General features: G+C 48.8%; 1 protein-coding gene across 14 annotated transcripts in view; it reads left to right on the top strand.

Annotated features, from left to right (window-relative positions):
* TSPAN9 (tetraspanin 9) overlaps positions 1-21,643 on the top strand; it is a 200,086-nt gene that overhangs the window by 23,521 nt on the left and 154,922 nt on the right. For 6 of the 14 annotated variants that reach the window (XM_072766223.1, XM_072766227.1, XM_072766228.1 and 3 more), the window contains one exon: positions 18,579-18,670. The exons of 7 other annotated variants lie outside the window; for them this stretch is intronic. Coding sequence is in view for 1 of the 7 variants with exons in the window: in XM_072766221.1 (XP_072622322.1) it covers positions 18,579-18,670 (92 nt within the window). In the remaining 6 variants the exon portion in view is untranslated. Of the gene's footprint in view, positions 1-17,050; positions 17,154-18,578; positions 18,671-21,643 lie in introns of those variants that run through there. One more of the 14 variants, XM_072766230.1, reaches the window with a different exon arrangement.

Raw genomic sequence — 21,643 nt, 5'->3', positions numbered from 1 at the left:
GACAGGGGATACATACTGAGCATCTACCCTGTAGAAGTTCAGGGGAGCAGTGATGCCAGGAATCTGCCCTTTCCCTGAACTGAAGGAGCTAGAATGGACATATAGAGATGGCCGTGTGTAGACATTCACATACTCACTAGTATCATCCAGAGCAGTCCATAGTTCTGGAAGGGTGGTTGGGATTGGAATAGGCAGCATAGGGTAGTGGACAGAGTAATCCAGCAAGAGGCAGGACACGTGGCTTGTCCTGGACCATCCTTATTACACCTCTAGGCCTTAGGGCTTTTTTTTTTTTTCTTTCTTTTGAATCTGTAAAATGACTCTCTGATCCCTGAGGTCCTTTTTGGCTTAAGACTTATCTGATTCAAAAAAAAAAAAAAAAAGAATTATCTGATTCCACAGGTTGAAGGGAGGAAGAACTTCCTCAGATGGGCGGGATGTTTTTGTTGCCTCTGCTCTTTGTTCCATATGGGGTCCAAGAGTGGGCATCACAACTGGTCAGCCTCATGTTGGGGGGGCGGTGGCTGAAGGCTCAGATGTCACAGCTGGCCTCAAACCTCTCTTCTGTTCTCTGGACACTTTTGATTAAAGTGTCCCTGGACACTCCGGGACGTGGTGATCGTCCCTTGTCCTATAAGGTGAGGTCCGAGGGTTCAGAGCCTGCCCCTGCCCCTGGCCAGTCTTACTGCTTCCCACTTGGTGCCACTTTGCACCTTTTGTTTCTGTAATGCCAAATTACCTGTAGTCCCTCTTCTCTCTCCCCACTATGCAAGTTCTCATTTCCCATTGTCCCTGGTGTGGTCTACTTGCTTAAAATGCCCCTCCCATCCTGCATTGCATTTTCTCTTATCTGCATTGTTTTAGCAAGTTGGAAAATTTGTTCAGCCATTACTTCTTCAAGATTTTTTTCTGCTCCCCGCTCCTCTCTCTTCTCTTTCTAGAAGTCCAGTTACATGTATGTTAGCTTCTTGGATGTTGTCCTATAGGTTGCTGATGCTCTATTAATTTTTTGTCTTTTTTCTTTATGTGCTTCATTTGAGACAGTTTCTTTTGTTACATCTTCAAGTACAATGCTGTTGTCTTCTGATACAGTACGATATGTGTTCAATCTGATGTTAATTGTTTCTATCCAGTGTATTTTTCATTTCAGATATTTCTTATTCCCTGGAAGGTAGATTTGAGTTGTTTTTATTTTATTTTTTTTTAAAGAGAAGTGTTTTTTTTTTTTTAATTTTTTTTATTTATTTATGATAGTCACAGAGAGAGAGAGAGAGAGGCAGAGACACAGGCGGAGGGAGAAGCAGGCTCCATGCATCGGGAGCCTGATATGGGATTTGATCCCGGGTCTCCAGGATCGCGCCCTGGGCCAAAGGCAGGCGCCAAACCGCTGCGCCACCCAGGGATCCCTTGAGTTGTTTTTATATCATTCATTTCTCGTCTCATCATGTGTATGTTTCCCTCTACATTCTTGAGCAGATGGAACACACTTAAAGTCTCTGTTTTTCCGTTCTTATCTACTAGTTTTGTCATCTCTGTCATTTTTAGGTCTATTAACTGATTTTTCTCCTGGTTATGGATCATATTTTTCTGCTTCTTTGAATGCCTGCTAATTTTCAATTGGATGCCAGGCATTGTGAATTTAATGTTGCTGGATTTTGTTATATTTCTTTAAATAGCATTGGATTTTATTCTGGCATGCATTTAAAATTGCTTGGGATCAGTTTAATATTCGAGGCTTGCCTTTACGCTCTGCTAGGGGATCCAGAGCAGTCTTTAGTCTAGGGCTAATTTAGCTTCACTGTTAAGGCACTACCCTTCTGAAGACTCGGCCCAGTGCCCTGTGAATGGTGAGGTCTCTCCGCTCTCAAAGGGGGGAGTGTGTGTGCTCTACAAATCATGTAGCCTATGACTTTCCATTGATTCTCTTCCCAGTCTTGTGGAGCTTCACTCCACATGTGTGTGGATTAGCCAGAGAATCAAAGGGACTCCTCTGCATATCTCTAGAGCACCCTCTCTGTGCAGCCCCTCCTCTCTACTGTTCCACCTTAAATTCTAGCTCCCATGAACTCTAACTTCTGTCTCCTCAGCTTGCTGAGACCACTGGGCTCCATTTGGATTCCTTTTCCTGTGCAGCTGTGTGCAGGCCGCCTCCAGGCAGTCAGCTGGGCAGTCACAGGACTCACTCTTTCCTTTCCCTCTTCTCAAGGATTATGGTCCTGTGCTGCCTGTTGTCCTGCATCTGAAGGTGTTCTTCCATTCTGTTCAAAGTGGGAGGGTAGAGCTAGTCCCTGTTACTTCACCATGGTGATAAATGGAAGGCCAGCATTATTGGAAGATTTGCCTCAGGCATCATTTCCGTACCCACCAGGGAAGGTGTCTCTAGTCAGCAGCCCTACAAGAACCCCAAAGCAGCGTATTCTTTTGCTCATAATTTTGTCTGGGCTTGTTTGTTGTCTCTAAGTAAGCTGTCTCCCTGAACACAAAGATGAGATGGCATTTTTGTTGTTGTTGTTATCAAAGAAAATACAGCTTTTCCCTTGTGCCTAGTGCAGTCAGTGCCTGCCATCTACTAAGCAGCTCCTGTTTGTTTGAATGATGCATGAGAAATGAAAGAGGCTAGAAGCTAACCATGCCATGTAGTTGTTAAGAAGAACAATAGGTATGGAGTTCAGACTCTCTCTGTGTTTTGTAGCGCTTATACCACATCTGCGGCATTGGGTTTTGTTAATTCTGGTTGAGATACTGGCAAATCTGAATTCATCCACAGAAGGGTGATTAAGATGCTGGAAACTACACCACATGAGAATCAGATGAAAGATTTGGGAATGTTCATTTAGTCTGGAAATTGTTTTTATGGAGTATTAAGGGGGACACAGTCATCGCTTTCTAACATGTGCAAAATTAATGTGGAAGAAGAGGACTTAAACATGCTATGTCCTGTGGCCTCAGAGGGCCAAACCTAGGACCCGTGGGTGAGGGGATTCCAGGAGATCAGATCTGGATCCATTTCTAGGAAGAACTTTCTAGAGCTATCCAGCTGACGAATGGGCTGTCTTGGAAGGTGGTGAGTTCTTCATCGCTTGTGAGGTTTAAGCAAAAACTGATGTTTATTAATCAGAGGGTTTGTGTTTGGGATTGTAAGGTTAGATACAATGTTGTGTGAGATCATCTCTGAGATACTTCTCTACTCAATGATTCTAAATCTTCTCCCTTTGAACCCCATGACTCATCCCTCCTTGCAACTCCCAGTCCCCCCCATACCCCCACACCTGAATGAATGCTCCTTTCATACTGTTTGGCAAAACCCCTCCCACTGTTTCATCCTTGCCTAAAGTGGACTCCTTCTGGTGGCCTTGTAGACCAGCTGCTCAGCGTCTGTGCTCATGTCCATCATTTTGATTTCAGCCTGCCTGGCACACCATGGATCTGGGCTGGTTCCTTATGTCCGTGCCTTGTCCCATTGTCTTCTGTGTGTGGATACACAGTGCCTTTGAGACAGTGGATGATTCTGGTCAGCCCACTCTTTTCCCACCTGCCTACCCAGTGAAGTCTGGCAGCCTTGCTGCAGCCACTCTCAAGGCTCATGAGTATCGCTGTGAACAGACACTGCCACTCTTGACCTGTTCATTGACTTGCCTCTCTGAGACTGTGTCTCTTCCTGTGTGGGGCCTCCTCTCCTCCCTGGATAGAGAGCTCCCAGGGAGGTGTCACCTCACTGGGGCAAGGATGATACCTGGCACACTATAGAGGCCCGTTTAGTAGTGGTATTGGCAGATTTCTCAAGAGAGTTTTCAAGCACCTGCCTTTTCTCATTTTTAAGGTGGCCTTTAGGGAGCTCCAAATAAGATTTCAGCCCAAGAAGGAAGGATAGGTCTGCAGCTCAGTGGCTGGAGGAGTGTGTGTGTGTGTGTGTGTGTGTGTGTGTGTGTGTGAGTGATTCAGAAGAGCCCAGAGGCCAAGGGCCCCATCTCCTGCTTCCCTGAAGCTGTTGCCCTACCACTCCGAGGAAGGAGCCTCTATCAGCTAACTCATACATCTTGGGGGGTGTGCTAGGGAATCTGTGGTGCCTCCCTGGGCCCCTCATTGTTTATGCAGCACTCAGCTGTGCCCTGGGGTGGAGGGTGGGGTTAGTCACAGCTGGATAGGCTCTGGGGGAAGGACTTTCCAGGAAGTGGGCCTGAAATGAGGAATCTTCCTGGCAGTTGAGAACCCTGGCCTGATCCCAAGTGGCCATGAGCTCCTGAGGGCCTCTCTTGGTGTGCTGCTGCTCTTCCTTCAGCTTACTGAGCCATACATGGTCATGGATGTGAGAAGCACTCTTGAATTTGGACTTGGGTTCTCTGGTCTTTGGTCAGACAAGTTTGACATGGAGGAGCCTTGTCTCTTCCTCTGCAAATGGGAAGAACAGCAGCTCCACCAGGAAGCTGGGGGATGGGATCATTTGAAGGACAAATGTTTGAGGCTCCTGCTCCCAGAGCAGCTTTCACAGTCCTGGAGAGTATGGGCTTACCCTCTTCCTCAGTAGACGCACGGCACCTCTTGCAAAGGGAGAGTCCTTCCTCCCTAGGAACAAAGGGAGTATCATCTGGAAACTGACCTCCCTGGAGGGCTGGAACCCGCTGCATTTGGGCTCATCAGCCAGCACCCCTACTGGAAAGGGAGCCCCAGCAGAGAAGGTGCATTGCTCTCCGTGTTTGTTAGGTACATCCAGGATAGAGCCAGCAACCGGCACAACGTAGGCCCTTGGTAGACATTTGACGACCGAATGAAAGCATCCCAGAGGCAGGAGACCCAGCGTTTATGTGGCCAGGCCCATGCTGCCCTCAGCCTATCCTGTACCATTTCACGGGTGAGGAAGACCTGCAGCAGGGAAGGAGCGTGCCCAGGCGCCTCACTGTTAGGTGGGAACCTGAAGTGTTTTGTCTCCCAGCTGCCTGCTTGCTCCGTTGGAGGGCTGCCAACACAACAATAAAAACAATGATATAATTACAGCTAATATTGACAGAGTGTGGTTGGTCATGATGGGTAGTATTTGGGCCTAATTCTTGAAATGCACTCACTGAAAAAGGTTTCCTAAACTTGTTTACCCTTGATTTGAAGATAAGAAAAATATATTCACTATTTTTGTCAGTGTTGTGCATGGTAGCTGTTGTCTGCACAGGGTCTTAGGTCAACAAATACTTTATTCAGGGTGTTTATAGTGGCGATCTTTCTGTTCTCTCTGTGGTTATCAGTATGGGATTTGTTGGTCATCTGTAAGCAGGTCCTGGGCACCAGGGGTTTGGTGGAGAATAGTACCTGCTGTGCCCACCTCTCTGAATACCTCACGCCTGACTTAGCCGGTTCATCAAGGCAGGAACTGTGTGTATGTGCCTCCCTCCCTGTGCCCATCTCCTCTGAGCTCTCAGGGCCCCCGCCCTGGCACTGAGAGTTGGCCTGGGGGATGCCACTGGAGGAACGTTTTGGGGTCTTCTGTTTCTGTAGGGTGCCCCACTGTGAAAGTATCAAAGCATATTCCCAGGCATCATCCCCTGCCCATCATATCGAGGAGGTCATTCCCCCCTGCCCACTGCCCACAATGACCTTGAGGAGTGGCTAGAATGAGGACTGTGTTTTTTTTTTTTTTTTTTTTTTTTTTTTAGGGGAGGCCACTGAACCTCAGAGGTCTTCCAGCTTCTAAGTGGGGGCTGAGGACCTGTGATTCTGATCCTGGCCTTGGCTTAGCTCGCCTTGAGTGTTCTGAAACTCTTTCATCCCATGAATGTTTGAGGGGCTCCTTTTTCTGGCCCTGGGGATGGATACAGAAGTGAAGTAAAATCCCTGTCCTCAAGAGCTTATATTTTGGTAGGGGAAATAGACGATACACAAATAATTTAAGCTCTGTATTATCTTGAGTGGTGACAAATGCTATGGAGAAGAATGAAATAGAGAAGGTGGTCAAATAGGGCAGGTCAGGGATTATGGCTTAAACAGTGTACTTAGGCCTCGAGGAGGTGAATTTTAGCAGTGATGGAAGAAGGTGATGGCCCATCCTGAAGATGCCTGGGGGAGGTTCATCCCATAGCAGAGGGAATAGGATGTGTAAAGGCCCTGAGGTAGGAGTGTGTGAGGCTTGTTCAGTCAGAGCAAAGTGAGCAAGGGAAAGGTCATGGTACTCAGATCACATAGGGCCTTGAAAGGCTTTTTGAGGACTTTGGCTTGTACGGTGCCGAGGTGGGAGCCAATGGGGGAGTTTGGTCAAGGAGAGACAGACCTGCCTTATATTTCAAAAGGCTCACTGGCTGTTATGTAGAGAACTGACTGAGAGTATGCAGTAGCAGCAGTAACAGTAATAACAAGTGCTTATTTGAGTGCCAGGCACGGTGGCATTCTGTCTTCCCGACAACTCTATTTCAATTTTCCTTGGGAGGAAACTCAGACTCAGCTGGTAGAGCTGGCTGTCAGTTTAGGACCATTTGATTCCAAAGTTTGTGTACTTGACCATTGTCTAGTTTTCAGTGGCAAAAGGATGGATTGTTTAGGATGGCAGTGAACAAATGTCTGGGTTTGGTAGTCAGGCTGACCCTGTGCCTGTTCTTCGGTTCCTCTCAGGTGTTTAGTGGCCCCCCGAGGAGGGGTGGGGGCAGGCTCTCTCCTTCAGCTCTTGCTGGGTGGAGGCCGGGGTGAATTGCTTCCAGATGAGGGAAGGCAGCCTGGGGAGTGGAATTTGTGCCTGTCTGTAGTCTATCAGGGCCCAAGAGGCCCATGTGTCTTTGTGTATGGCATATTAGACACACCCTGTACTTAGAGACCTGGATTTTTTGCTACTGATCACCAGGGTAGGGGGGAGGGAGGAAGCTCAGTGCCCGGAGGCAGGTAGGCAGGAGGCCGCTGCAGATAGTCTTCCTCTTCCTGGAGACAGTCTCCCTCTCCTTCTGAGTGAAGTCTGGGCCAGAGTACCCTGTGTTTTATCTCTCCCTTTTCTTCCAAGTAGTTTAGATCTCTTTCAAAATGTCACTTCCATAATCCTCTTATTTATTGCTCCCTAAGGAAGTGGGAAGATTTTTCCTTTTTTTTTTTTTTTTTTTAAAGGGCTAGGGCGCCTGGCTGGCTCAGTCCATACATAGCGCATGGGACTCTTGATCTTGGGCATGTGAGTTCGAGCCCCATGTTGGGGGTTGAGTTTACTTAATAAAAACAAAAAATGTGCTGCAGGGTGGAAAGTTGGGGTCAGGGAGTGAGACTGGGGTGGAGTGAGGGAGGGAAGCCAGAGATCCGGGCCCAGGCTTGGGTGCAGCTTGCCTGAAGTGGGGCAGGGAGGAAAGAGCTGAGCTGAGGTGAGAAACTGGGGCTTAGGGGTTGCACCACCATGTGCTCTGGTGTCTGAGTCTGTGGGAGGTGGGGCTGAGCTGGGACTCTTGCTCTTACCTAGTGCCAATGTGGCCCTGGCGGTGCCAATTGAAGGAGATTCTTAAAAAGAGGGAAAGCAGGGATCCCTGGGTGGCGCAGCGGTTTGGCGCCTGCCTTTGGCCCAGGGCGCGATCCTGGAGACCCGGGATCGAATCCCACGTCCGGCTCCCGGTGCATGGAGCCTGCTTCTCCCTCTGCCTGTGTCTCTGCCTCTCTCTCTCTCACTGTGTGCCTATCATAAATAAATTTAAAAAATTAAAAAAAAAAAAAAAAAGAGGGAAAGCATTGGAGGAGGCAGCACCGTGTCAGCCTGTGCTGGAGCTGGATGCGCTCCCCACAACCTTGGATACATACCACCCGCAGCGCCAGACCTCTGTGGGCCCCTGGGAGGAGGGCGCATTGTTCTGCAGGGTAGAAAAGGGCCATTTTGGGAAGGAATGGCTCCTTCTTGGCTGCTCAGATCCCAGCGGGTTACCAGCCACAGATGCAAAGCAAACAGGCCCCTGACTTTGTTTCTATTTCAGAAATCTCACTGCGGCTGACATGCCATCGCTGTGGAACATGACATCGTCACGGGGCTGTGGGAATCCAATGAGACTCGAGCCAGCAGCCGCCTCCTGCCACCTCCTGTGTGTGGGGGGCTCCAAGTGTGGGGGCTCTATCTAGAAAGCTGCCCTTATCTGTTTGAGTCAGAGTGAGGGAGGGGTGGGACAGAGATTACTGGGCTCTGGTGGGGGTCCTCCTGCCCTCTCCATCCAGCAAGTAAGAACCTGTATGAAGACCCTGGGAGGCCAGGCAAGCCTGTAAAAGGTGGGAGGTGGCCTGGAAATTTGACTTGCCTTCCCAGCTGGTTTGGCTGACCAGTTGGTTGACTCTGGCCATCTTTCTAGTCACCTGGCCCCGGGATCTTTCTGAGCCTAAAAGCTCTGCCAGTCTAAGGTGGGGGTGAGGAGAGACGGCCCAAGTATAGAGACCCTTCCTGCCCCCGCCTGGGACCTAGATGCCGAGTACCCTTCATCCAGGGCCTTTGCCTGCATGTTGTTAGGTCTGGCTTCCCGTTCCTGTCATGGCACTGGCTTCATGGTGTTCTGTGCCCTGTCAGGCTACTGGATGCTCCAGGGATTCTTTGATCATACTCAGAGCCAGCCTCCTGCCTCCGTGTCCTTATTCTTCATGCTTAGATTGGTTATATTTTATTAATTTGTATATCACTTTGTTCCAGAAAAGAGGATTAAAACAAACCCAAATACCTGGTAATACCACTAATGCTATTTGGGTGTGGATTCATTTGTTCCTGACTTGAGTCTCCCCTGTTGGCTAGGACCATTGTTGGTGCTCAGCAAATTGATGGTTGGTGACAGGGCCCCAAGGCTTTGCATGCATTCCTGCTGCCTGGAACAGCACTGTGCTGTACATCCTCCTTAACTTAGTCTTGTCTTAAGGATCCATTATCATTGTCCCGGGCTTCCGCTAAGTGTCCTTTGCTTCCCCCTTTCCTATGTAACCACTTGTGCTGAAGCTTTCCAGAGGAGTCTCTAGCTTAGAGCCTCATGGGATAGGCAGTGAGAAATTTGCCCTTTATACAGGAAATGCAATGGGTCACCTGAAAGGTGCTCTGTAAATGTTGGCCTTACAGATCTGAAAAGGCCTTCATTCTGTACTCACACCCTATTGCCATTTGGTTTGGGATTTTTTTGTGTGTGTGTTCAGAATATTGCTTAATTTTCTTTTCAGTTCCAGGATTACTGTCCAGAAGTCTAATGCCATTCCCATTTTTTAAAAAAGATTTTATTTATTCATAGACAGAGAGAGAGAGAGAGAGAGAGAGGCAGAGATGTAGGTAGAGGGAGAAGCAGGCTCCGTGCAGGGAGCCTGATGTGGGACTCAATCTCTGGACCCTGGGATCAGGCCATGAGCCGAAGGCAGATGCTCAACCACTAAGCCACCCAGGCATCCCCATTCCCAATTTTTAAATAAATATTTTATTTATTTTAGAAAGAGAGATAGCATGTGTACATGTGAGCAGGGGAGGAGAAGACTCAGAGAGAGAGAGAGAATCTCAAGCAGACTGTGAGTGCAGAGCCCAACACAGAGCTTGATCTCACCACCCTGAGATCATGACCTGAGGGGAAACCAAGAGTTGGTTGCTCAATCAGCTGAACCACCCAGGTGCCCCAATGCCATTCCCATTTTGATCCTTTGTGGATAACAAAGGATTTTTCTCTCTGGAGTTGCCAGTGTCCTGTGTGAAAGTCTTTGGAGCTATGGAACTTCACAAGCGACATAGCTTTATTATAGGTACATGTCCATCCAGGGCACTCGGGGACCTCTCTGTCTTGAAACACATAGTTCAGTTCTGGGAAACTTTCTGGAATTACTTCATTGATGATTTCCTTCTGCTGTTTTCTTTCTTCTTTCCTCTGGAGCTCCTAGAATTTGGACACTGAATCTCCCAGATTGGTCCTGTGATTTATTCTCTTCCTCTCTCCTCTTCTCACCCCTTTCTGGCAGATTTCTTCAGCTTTATCATCTGGGCTTGTATTGGGTTTTCATGTTAATTAGCATATTTTTCATTTGTAAGAGTTCTGTTTTCTAGATACATCTTTTCTTAAAAATAGCAGCCTGTTTTGGTTTCATGGATGCAGTATCACCTCTCATTTCTCTGATGCTAATCATGATAGTTATATTTTAAAGGGAAGGATTTTTCCTTACCATTGCCTGGAAGGTTGTGTGTGTGTGTGTGTGTGTGTGTGTGTGTGTCACACGCGTGCGTGTGTGCATGCGCGTGTGCGCTCTTCCTTTGTCTTCCCTGGGACCGGCTTTCTCCAGAGGTCCAGTGATCCTTGGTGGGCTGCATATATCTGTGTGGGGCATTACGGTCTGTGTGTTTTTATGTGGGGGGCTCTTGTGGATTCTGGGCCTCATGTAGGGTGACCTGGCAGGCCTGTTTCACTTAGAACCTGTTAAGTATCTTAGGGATTTCTCTTGAGCTATCCAGATTTCCTAGAGGAGACTCTTCTGTTAGTCTGCCTGGAAAGTCTAAGTCTGACCCCCTGTGCTCAGGAGCCTAATGGGGGAGAGGGCAGGGATTTCAGTCTTCTGTATGTCAACTTAGCTGTTTCCAGCGTGGTGCTCAGCATTTCCCTCTGTTGCTTCCCCAGTCCGCACATCTTCCACTTTGTCCTCTCCAAAGAATAAACCCCTGGGATGGGGTGGGACACTGGCCTGCCTGAGAGAAGTGGGGGAGGAGGTTAGGGGCTTGGGACTCTTTCTCAGGCACACTTATAATCAGGCCTCCGTGGTGCTGTTGGTCCCCATGCCTCCTGGGATGCCAGTGCTTTAGGATTCAGTGCACCCAAGTTTCCTAAGTGAATTAGCATTTGTCCTTGTGCCCTCCAGTCTCTCTAATTGTGTGGCTATGGCTATCATCTCTCCTTCTGCTGTCTTTGAGATTGTGGGTTTATGCCTTCAAAAGTCTCTTCATTCTTGTTTTAGTGAAGTTCGGGGGGCAGCACAGGTAAGCACACGAATTCTTCTTGAGAGGTTAAGCCACAGCAGAGTTGATATGGTTAGTTGCCCTTAGATGTTGTTTTTCACACACTGGTAGGTGTGTTTCTTCAGCGTTTGTGGGAAAGGAATGATGGACCATTTTATTATATCTGCTCCTGGCAGAGTCCCTGGTACCTGGAGCTGTGTGCGTTACACATGAGAGCTCGGTAGTCACTGGCCGAATGAGTGAGGGAACAAATAAACAAATTGCAAAGAGACTTGGACATAAAAACAGAAACAAAACTACAATTTACCCCGGTCTGAACTGTTCTGATAATGCCAGCCGCTTGATGTAACTCCACACCTGTTAAATATAAAACTGTTTAACAGAGTTTATGGCTAGTGGTGGGACACGGTGGGCTTTTCCCTCATCTTGGTTTATTTTCTCTGGCTGCGGCGAGCATGCATTACTCCTATAGTTTTTGAAAAGTAATTAAATGAAGAAGAATAAGAATGCATCTCGTTTAGAAGATGATCCTGAGTGCATAGGGGTAGGGGTACAATCTGTGGCTTTTGCAGCCTTTCAAGGACTCTACCTCCTTGGACCTTGGTATCTTGCTCTATAAAGCCAGTGGCTAGACAGGACGCATCCAAGGTTCCCAAGTGCTAGTCCTGTGATTCTACCACTGTCCTCTCTTGCTCGTATTGTGACAGCATAGGTCTCTAATGGGAAAGAACTGCTCCCACCTCCTTTTTTTTTTTTTTTTTTTTTTTTTGGACATAGAATGCCTTTGTCTGCCCTTGTGCTCATCTGAATCCCTTCAGTCCTTCAGAACAGAATCTGAGCTCACCTCCTTCATGAACAGTCCTCATGCTCCAGGATAAGCCTGACTCCCTGTCCACAGCAGCCTTTGGCTGTTTGAGTTTGCAGCTGGGCAGAAAGGAAAGAGCACAGACCTTGAAGCCGGATGGTGCCAGTGTGAATGTTAATTCTGTTGCTTACTCACCGTGTGACCTTGGACAGTTTACCTGGTATCCCTGAGCTTCAATTTCCCCCTCTTCCCAAAGGGAATTGGTAATGAAATCTATCTCATGGGAGTTTACATGAGAATGAAATGGGATACATATTTAAAATGCCTCTGTGAACATGTGACACAAAATAGACCCGTGACGCAGGGTGATGATGACAAGTCGTGATCAACATTTATGCATTACCTTACTTACTTACAGAGTAGGTATTTATGTTCTTTTTCTTTTTTTTCCCTAAGGTTTTATTTATTAGAGAGAGAGAGAGAGAGAACATGAGTGGAGAGGGAGGGAGAAGCAGAGGGGAAGCAGACTTCCCACTGAGCAGGGAGCCTGACATGGGGCTCCATCCCAGGACCCTGAGATCATATCATGACCTGAGCTGAAGGCAGATGCTTAACTGATTGAACCACCCAGGCACCCCTTATTTTTATTTTTCTAATATGGAGATGGAGCCATAAAGAAGTAACTTGCCAAAGGTCACTGGTCAAGGGCATTTACCCTTTAGTGTTTAAGTGTTTGTGTTTGCACTTATTCCATAAATATTAATTAGAGAGCTGACTCCATGTCAGGTCTTGGTATTGGGAACAGAGTAGGGGAAAAACAAAGTTCCTGTCCTCATAAAGCTTGCCTTCTCTCGGCAGGGTGGCTCAATGAACAGATACTTGTATTACAGGCAGAGTCGAGTGTGGTGGTGCAAACAAAGCAGGCTCAGGCCTAGGGCCTAGGGAGGACATGGAGCCTGTGGGAGGGCAGCAGGGCAGAGTTGTTTTGAGTAAGGTGGCAGAAAGAGCCTCTCATCCAGGGATCTAGGGACCTTAGGGAATCAAGAGAGCAGTCCTCTGTGGTCTCTGGGGAAGCACATTCTGGGCATCCTGTGAGCACAACGATGAGGAGCCAAGCCAAGGACTTGGGGCTTGTTTCTTCAACTACATGTGTCCTCCTTTGAAGTCTCAGATTGCCTCTTTTTCCTGTGTGGTGTCCTATATGGTGCTGGATAAAGAAAGTGAGGGGTACTTTGTTAGATGATCAAGAAATATTTTTTTCTGTTGATGAGGACTCCCACCTGTGTCTACTTAGATCATCGAGCACAGGGATTGTACCCAGTTGCCACTCTTAAGTAGCTCTCAGCCCCCTTCCCACAGTGTCCAGGGGAGCATAGACTTGGGAGCATCGCTGACCCCTAAAGACATGCCTTCTACTCTGTACTGCAGGCCTGGTGGCCTTCGAGCTCTTCTCCAGACTGCACACATGTTCCCTTTCCCCAGGGCCTTTGCACATGTGACTCCCATATGTTCCTTCAGGTGTCAGTTAAGTCTGCCCACAAGGCCTTCTCTGATCCCTGGCCAGGGTCAGTGCCCTTGTTTTGTGCGCTCATTGGTCTGTGGGTTCTTTCCTTCAGAACCTTTCTCTCCATTTATAACTGTACATTCACCCGTGTGGTCTTCAGACTTGAATGTCTTTCTCCTTGGACCATAAACTCCAGGAGACAGAGTCCTGGGCTGCTGTGGCTCATCCCTCTTCCTCTACTGTATCTGCAGGCTCTAGCATAGGAGTTGGGACATTTTGCCTATAAGGGACATGATTATAAATATTTTAGGCTTTGCCCACTGTCCAGTCTCTGTTGTAGCTACTCGGTTCTGCCCTTGCAGCATGGAAATGGCCATCGACAATGTGTACGTGAATGAGTGTGGCTGGGTTCCAATAAAATTTATTTATGGACAGCAAAATTGGAATTTCATATAATTTCTACATGTCGTGAAATATTATTCTGCTTTTGATTTTTTCCAACCTCATAAAAATGGAAAAACCACTTTTAGTTTGCAGGCTGTATAGGCAGTGGGCTGGATTTGGCCAGCAGCCTGTCATTTATTGACCTCTGATGTAGCATAGTGCATGACTTACAGTAGGTTCTCATAAGTATTTGTTGAACAAATAAACAGCATCTTGGACATGGTAAGAGGCAATGAGTTCATGAGCTGCTGCCTTCCCTTGATTTACTCCTTAATCTCTATCCCTTATCAGACTCTCTGTGATCTGTTAAAATTGAAGAAGATAGCCAACTAATTCTTCTTTTAAAAACCGCTTTGTTAAGGTATAATTTACATACCATAAAATCCACCCATTTAAAGTGAACAATTCACTGGTTTTTAGCATACTCTCAGCTGCGTGACTCTCCTTACTATCAATTTGAGAACATTTCATCCCCTGTCAAAGAAACCTCTGCCCATTGACAGTCATGCCCATCCCCCCAAACGACCCTACGAACATACTTTTTGCCTATATGGATTGGCCTAGTCTGGACATTTCATATAAATGAAATCATATTATAGGTGGTCTTTTACCTATGGTTTTGACCTTGGCATGATATTCTCAAGGTTCACCCTCATTGTAGCCTGTGTTAGAATTTCCTTTTAAGGGGTACCTGGGTAGCTCAGTTGGTTAAATGTTAGCCTTTAGCTTGAGTAATGATCCCAGGATTCTTGGCTCAGCAGGGAGTCTGCTTCTCCCTTTCCCTATGAATAAAATCTTAAAAAAAAAAAAAAAAAAAGAATATCCTTTTAAGTCCAAACAATAGTGCATTGCATGGACATACCACATTTTGTCCATATTCATTCCTCAGTTGATAGGCATTTGAGTTGTTTCCACCTTTAGATTGTTATGGCCAATGCTGCTCTGAACGTCCATGCACAATTTTTTTAAAAAAAGATTTTATTTGAGAGACAAAGCAGAAGCAAGGGGAGGGGCAAAGGGAGAGGGAGAAGCAGATTCCCCACTGAACAGGGAGCCTGACACAGGGCTTTATCCCAGGACTCTGGGATCATGATCTGAGCCGAAGGCAGATGCTTAACTGACTGAGCCACTCAGGTGCTTCCATGCCCAATTTTTTCTGTGAACGTGTGTCTTTATTTCTCTTGGACAAATACCTAGAAGGGGAATTGCTGGGTGGTATGGTAACTGTGTGTTGAGCCTCTTAAGGAGCTACCAGACTATTCTCCAAAGCAGCTGTACTATCTTCCACCCCAACCAGCAGTGTGTAAGGGTTCCAGTTTCCCCACAGCTTCACAGACGACTATTTCATTTTAATCTTTTGACTGACTCTTCTACTGCTTGTCTTTTTGATTGGCCACTTGGTTCTTCAGTGGCCACAGCTTTGGTTGTGGGATGGTGGGCTGATCTGGACATCTGGATAGATTTTGTTATTTTCTTGTATAAGAGCAATGCCTGCTTCTTGGAGGATATTTGGAAAGCAGAACTTGCCAGTTAGTGATGTGCTGGTTGCATTTGGTCATGGCCCATGGACTCTAACAGGTCTCTGAAGGCAGCTGCCGTAGCGAGCACTGCAGTGAATCAGGACACAGGCCCTGGGGCTCAGAATGCAGGGCACAGCCCAACTGTGCTGCTGCCCAGATACTTGACATTGGCAAGGCACTTAGTCTCTGCAGGCCTCAGTTTTGTCCTTGGTAAAAGGGATCCATTTACACATTCACTTCTCATTCAGCAGATCTTTTATGGGCACCTCCTGTGTGGCAGGCATAGTACGTTCCTTTACATGGTTATGGCAAGGTCATGTGTGAAGTGCTGAGCATACATGAGAATAGTACAAAACCAGTCAACAGACCCTGTATTCCTGAGGTCACCCCACTCCTCACTGTGTGGAACTGTCTTAAAGGAGAGATAGATCCTCAGAGGAGGAGGGGTCCTCAGGGCTTCCCCTTCTCACGCATGGCTTGCACTGGATTGCAGCCCAGTAGCTAGTAGCTAGCTTCTGCTTGGATGTTCCCAGTGACGAGCTGGGATTGCTCTGATTGCTGGGCAGCCCTGGTTTTCAGGTCTGCCCCTCCTTTGGCCTTGTCTCTGCCAGCTGAGACAGAGAGCCTGCTTCCTTGTCCACATGACAACCTGGGAGTCTTTGACACCCCCCCACCCCCACCCCACCACCCAATCTCTTCTCCAGCTCCACCAGCTGTCTCTCAGATAACTTCATTTGGAGACCCTGCTGCCCCAGTGGCTGCCTTTGGATGCACTCCAGCTTGTTGTTTGTGGCTTCCTGGACCCAGCCTGAGCCTTCCCCATTGGAAATGAATGCAGACCAAGTGCCAGAATGAGTTGTAAGCCTACGACGGTGACAAATCTTCACCTTTACCAGCAGGACGGTTTTATGGAAGAAAGTGCTCAAGAAGGAAAGATAACTTCATTCAAGATTATGGAAAAAATAAAATTCCAGCTAAAGCTTATCCATTCTCCCCCTCTTTTTTTAAAGAAAAAAAAAGATTTTATATATTTATTCATGACAGAGAGAGACACACACAGGCAGAGGGAGATGGAGAGGGAGAGAAGCAGGCTCCATGCAGGAGCCTGACTTGGGACTCAATCCCTGGTCTCCAGGATCACACCCCGGCTGAAGGCTGCGCCAAACCGCTGGGCCACCGGGGCTGCCCCATTCTCTCCCTCTTGCTCTCCAAGCTCAGTCTAAGCAGGGCAGCACAGACTGCCCTGATCATCTAGCTCCCTCCTGGGTGTTGCAGGGGTAGCCCCCTCTGCTGAAAAGGTTTGTAATGGAGAGTTTGAGTGTTCCCCACCATTACCTCCTGTCCTGCTGGGGCAGAGCTGTTGATACATTTCTTGGGCTCAGTTTTAGAAGCTGCTGGAGGGAAATGGTGACAAGCAGCCTGTTAATAAAAGCACTTTAGCAAAAACAACACGAGGAAGGGAGAGGACTCAGAGCTCCATCATTTGTCTGTCTGATTTTTGTGTCCTAGGGCCTCCCTCTTCTTTTGGTGGGAGAAATACAAATGTGTTTAGCAGTTCCTCTGCTGCTGCCCGTGGGTAAAAACCTCTAGCTTTGTAATCAGGAGTAGTCTAGAAACCCACAACAGGCCTGGCTCTGCCCCGAGACAGACAGTGACAGAACACACATTTTGAGCCTTTCCCACTTCCTTTGCCTGAATTTTCAAAAGCCCATGCCTAGTTTTCTCCTGTGCTGTAGGCTGATTTACATAACTTTATTCTTCTGTGGTTAGTTACTCATTCAGAAATTCCCCTGTCCATCTGTTCTGGGATTCTGAGTCAGCAGGAACAGAAGATCATGGTAAATTCTGGCCCCTGCCTCCTTACTTCCTCTGCCTAGAGGTGAAGGCAGAAGGCCGAGGCCAGGGACCAGAAGAAACATCTGTGTGGAGTCCATCTGGCAGATCTGAGTCCAGATCCCCCAGTTGAAGGAGCACTTTGGGAGGCAGTTGCTGCAGGTACTGGAACCTTGGGGCCTGAGAGCTTGCCTCCAAGCTGTCACCTGGGGGGCTTAGGAGGTGAGGGGAGACCTGGAGGTGAGAGGCAGCGTAGGGAATCTGATCTCCTGGTTCAGATCTCAGCCCGGCTGCTCCCTGCAATAGCCCTGGGCAAGTTCTTTAAGACCCTTTCTCACATGTGAAATGGAGATAGTGAAGGATCTGTTTCATAAGGTCATTGTGACAATATATTAAGTGAGTTAATATGTGTGAAGCATCTAGAACCTGCCTGGCCCACGGGAAGCTGTGCAGCTGTTAGCGGTGGTGAGGAAGATGGTAAGGATGATTTCTATCTTTCCTATTGGATTATCTGATCCCCCTTTTTTCTTAATGGAACAAAGTTATCTAGTGTATATTTATTGACAAATATGGGAAAACTTTGGTGTGAGCTCATCCCTGTGGCACTCGCCCTCAGATTTCTTCCTGCTCCCTCCCTCCCACTCCAGACCAGTGTCTCCACAGCTCCCAGCCTCCGAATGAGAACCAGCCTCAGGCTGAGTGCTCAGGAACCCCAGACAGTTTCACGTCCCTGCCCTCCATCTCCTCATCCATAACCTGTGGAAAGACATTTACCCCTCCCTCTACTTCTCTCTGTCCTCTAGAGAGGGGAAGAGGCACCAGGCACCATCTATCAAGTAAGACAAACAGGTTATAAAGACAGGACTTTGGTGGATGATATGGGAGAGCTGGAGGCCACAGGGCCAAGGGCTCAGGGGACTGTCATCCTGCCCTCAGGAACCGTGGGCCATGGTCTGGAGGGGGGTGACCATGATGCTGAGCACCCTCCTTGTGATACTGTGAGCACACCCATGCCCCTTGGCTTGCAACACCTACAGGAAAGGTAGGTCAGATGTTATTTAGAAAGTCAGTCACAGATGAATGTTCTCACAGTTCATCCTCTGACCCCTAACTGGACAAGTGCCTATGCCCTTTGCCCTCAGGATGCTCATAAAGGGGTGAAGGCGGTTTAGTGCAGAAAGCCCCAGTGATGTGAATAACCACCAGTCATTGCGTTCCCTTTATGCCTCAGGTACTCCTTTATAAGATGAGGAAACCAGACTCAGAGGGGGTCATTAGCTGCCCCCTGAGGTCATACGGTGGGATGCCCCAGAGAAGCATTTAAACTCCAATCTGGGAGATTCCAGAGTCTGTGTTCCTTCCTGGAGGGGAAGCCTGATTGTGAGCCCTATGAAACCTGTTGGAGTCTCCAAATCTCTCTCTGGTTTCTCCAGAGCACTGTGGTGAAGCCCTCTCTCTCAGCCACGTGATGTTTGTGTGTGCTTTCTGCTGGTGGTCTCAGCCTTTCCCTCTTCCATCATCCCTCTTCCTCCTTCCCCCCTGCCCACCCCAGCCCCATGGGATATTTAACTTGAGAACTCCCCGCAGGTGGCTGCTGACACGTCCTACCGTCCTACCCACTTCTCTGCTGCCGCTCGAGATTGGAGCCATCAGCGTGCGAGAGAGACCTGTGCTAGAAGGTGTGTGTGACCCTGGGCTTCTGTGAGAAGTGTGAGAAGGGGGACGGGGCGGTGAGGTGCTGCAGCAGTGTTGGCTGTGCTCTGGAGGTGTTTTTGGGTGAGAGCGTGGGATGCCCAGGCGGGGGCCTGGGGCGGCGGTGGTGTCCTGTCATCACAGGCCTGCCAGCTGGTGCCTCCAGAGCCAGGTGTCTGTCTGCATCGACTGATACTGTGACCTTGGCACGTCGCTCCCTGTTCTGGGCCTTGCTGTCACATGAGGGGTTGGTTTTCCTCCATGTTCTACACCCTGAGAAGCCTCCGTGGTGGGGGGGATTCGGAGCCCAGACTCCTCCTCTACTTTCCTGGTTGCCCCTTGGAGGTTTAGGTCTGCCCCTCAGCTAGAGTTAATTGGCAGGCTCTAATGTATGCTGTGGAAGGGCCAAGAGATGTTCCAGGGCCGTTACTCTGAGACACCAAGGGTGAAAATTGTTCCGGTAAGAGCAGGTTCGAACAGGATACCCCCAGGGGCCTGGGGACAGGATGCAACCTTGGCAGACTCCTTCACCCCAGGAACAAGCTCTGTGGCTCTGGAAAGAGGCTGGTTATGCCTGGCAGGACGGGCTTCCCTCTGCCTAATTAGCACCTTTGTGTGGCAGAAACCTAGCAGGGAGCTCGTCCAGAGCCCCCTCAGCCTGGGGACCTTTGTCCCAGGAGCAGCCACACCATCCTTTCTGGCCCTCTCTCCCAGCCCCCTACCCTCCAATCACTCTCTCTCCTCCAGCTGTACCAAGCCATCTGGCCCCAAGCACACTTCCTGGCCTGCTGGCCTGCCTCATTTTCTTCAGGCCTCATTGTCCCCTGTCTGTCCTCTCTGCTTGTTGATGTCACCTCCATCTCTTTCATGCCCAGTCTTCCTTTACCCCCCAACCCCCTGCTGTACTGGGTTGGGATAGGTCAGAGGACTGAGCCTGGCATAGGGCCAGCCTGAGGAATGCTGGGATGCAGGGGGAGGGGGGAGGAGGAGCATCACTGCTGAGTTTCATCATCGGTCAGGTTACAGCAGGTAAGGCTTGTCACCTGTCTGGCGTGAGGCTGAGTTCTGGTAGTGAGGCAAAGATGTGGCCTTGGGGGAGCTGCCCGCAGCTCTTGGCAAGACCAGCACTTGTGAGGGGCAGGTACCGAGGCATCTGAGGTAAACTGAGTCTGTAACTAGGAGGGGCTGCTCGGGCCTGTGCAGCTTAGGTGACTGTCCCGGGACCTGGGTCCAGCCCCCCTCTTGCCATGGGCTCATTTGCAGACCTTGGGTCAGCCACAGGCCCTCTCTGACATTTCCTCTCCGTAGAATGAGAAGGTTGGGGTGGGTGTTCCTCGAGGCCCTTCTAGCTTGGCTGAGTTAAGTCACTCTTGTCAAGCACTTCTGTGGATTTCACAGTGTGAAGTGTGATGGGCCTATCTGTCGAATCCTTCCCACACCAGGCACTTTTATTTACCCTCATCTTGAAGAAAAGGAACCTAGGGTTGAGGAGCCGAGGTGGCAGTTCAGTCCAGTGGCCCTAAATCAGATCCAGGCCACAGATGTATTTTGTTTGGGCCCCGTTGGTGTTATTGGTTTCTTTTTTTTTTTTTTTTTTTTTAATTTAAACATGGAAGAGGTTTCACAAAAGTAGAGATTTGGGAGCTCTTTAGAGATGAAAAGTCTGGTTACATGGAGGGCATGCTGGCCAGTGGCAACGATTGGCTGGATCTGAGTCTCAGCCACCAGTCTAGGTGGGGCGTGTGCTTTCCTGACCCCCATCCGAGTTGACACCGGGTGGGAGTGTGCCTGTAAATCCAGCTGGCATCATCAATTTGAGTTTTCTACTTGCCTGTGGTTAGGTATGTGATATAACTCACACCACATAGGTTGCACAGCTATGCAATATTCAAGGCAGGAGTCAGACTCGTCTCTTTCTGACCTTAAACCATGAGCCATCCAGCTGCTTCTCTGAGTTATTTCTAAATCCCAGCAGGGATTTTTGGGTCCTCTGTGGGAGTGCAGGAGACCCTGGTCAAGTCTCTAGATACAGAAGCTGACAAGAATTCTTCTCTCCAGAGGGGTTTGTCTCTAGCCCCACCTGAGTGCAACGTTGCAGTGAGGTGGCATCTGCTCACTCATGTTTGAGTCTTGAGAAAAACCCTCTCCTTGCCATACATATGTCCTCTTCCACTTGATTCAGTGTCATTGTGTGTCCTCTCTTTCCTGTTTGATTGCACCTTGGTTTCTGTTTACTGGCAGGTTGAACCCAGGGGCCCCCCCACCTCCCTGTCCCTAGGAGTGTTGCCAAAATGCCACACAAAGAATGTGTATTTTGTCCCTGGAAAACGGAGGCAGGAAACAGAGAGGTCTGTTCAGACTGTGGAGGCCTTGGGGTTGATCAGGGGTCTCTGAGGGATTAGGCGAGCAGGATGCTGGGCCTCCTAAGCAGGGTGGGGGCTCTGAGGGGAGCCCTGTGGAGGTTGGGGTTTCCTGCGCTTGGTGTTGGGCTGTCCAGCTGTTTCCTCCTGATAGCGCATTTGGACAATGCCATGGTGACTCAATTCCCAGCATCCTCAATGAACAATAGCAGATCTGGCCAGGGTCAGCTAGGGAGTGGCGGCTTATACTAGTCAACCTGCTTCCAGGCTCCCAGTTGGGAGGAGTCAGGTACTTTGAACCATCTCCCTGCTTGCACTTGGTGCCCCAAAGCCCTGTTCTCGTTGGAGTGATTTCAGGTGGTTGCTTTTTGGTTTCCCTGTCGCTTGTCCTCACTCCTTTGTTCATAGCTGACCAGAGCTTCGGTGGATCCGCGCTGACCTGCCTGCCTGCCATGGCGAGCTTTGCTAGACCTCCCTTACCCTTGGTTTGAGGTTCAGTGGCTTTGGTGCAATCCCTGAAGGTTCTGAATCTCTACCCAGGCATTTGGGACCTGGATGAGCTTCAGATGAGAAAGACAGCTGTATGATTCTTTAATCTCC

The sequence above is a fragment of the Vulpes vulpes genome, chromosome 8 (genome assembly GCF_048418805.1).
Source record: "Vulpes vulpes isolate BD-2025 chromosome 8, VulVul3, whole genome shotgun sequence".
Classification (NCBI taxonomy): Eukaryota; Metazoa; Chordata; class Mammalia; order Carnivora; family Canidae; genus Vulpes; species Vulpes vulpes.
The sequence above is the reverse complement of the archived record's forward strand: the minus strand, read 5'-3'. Positions and strand labels throughout refer to the sequence as shown.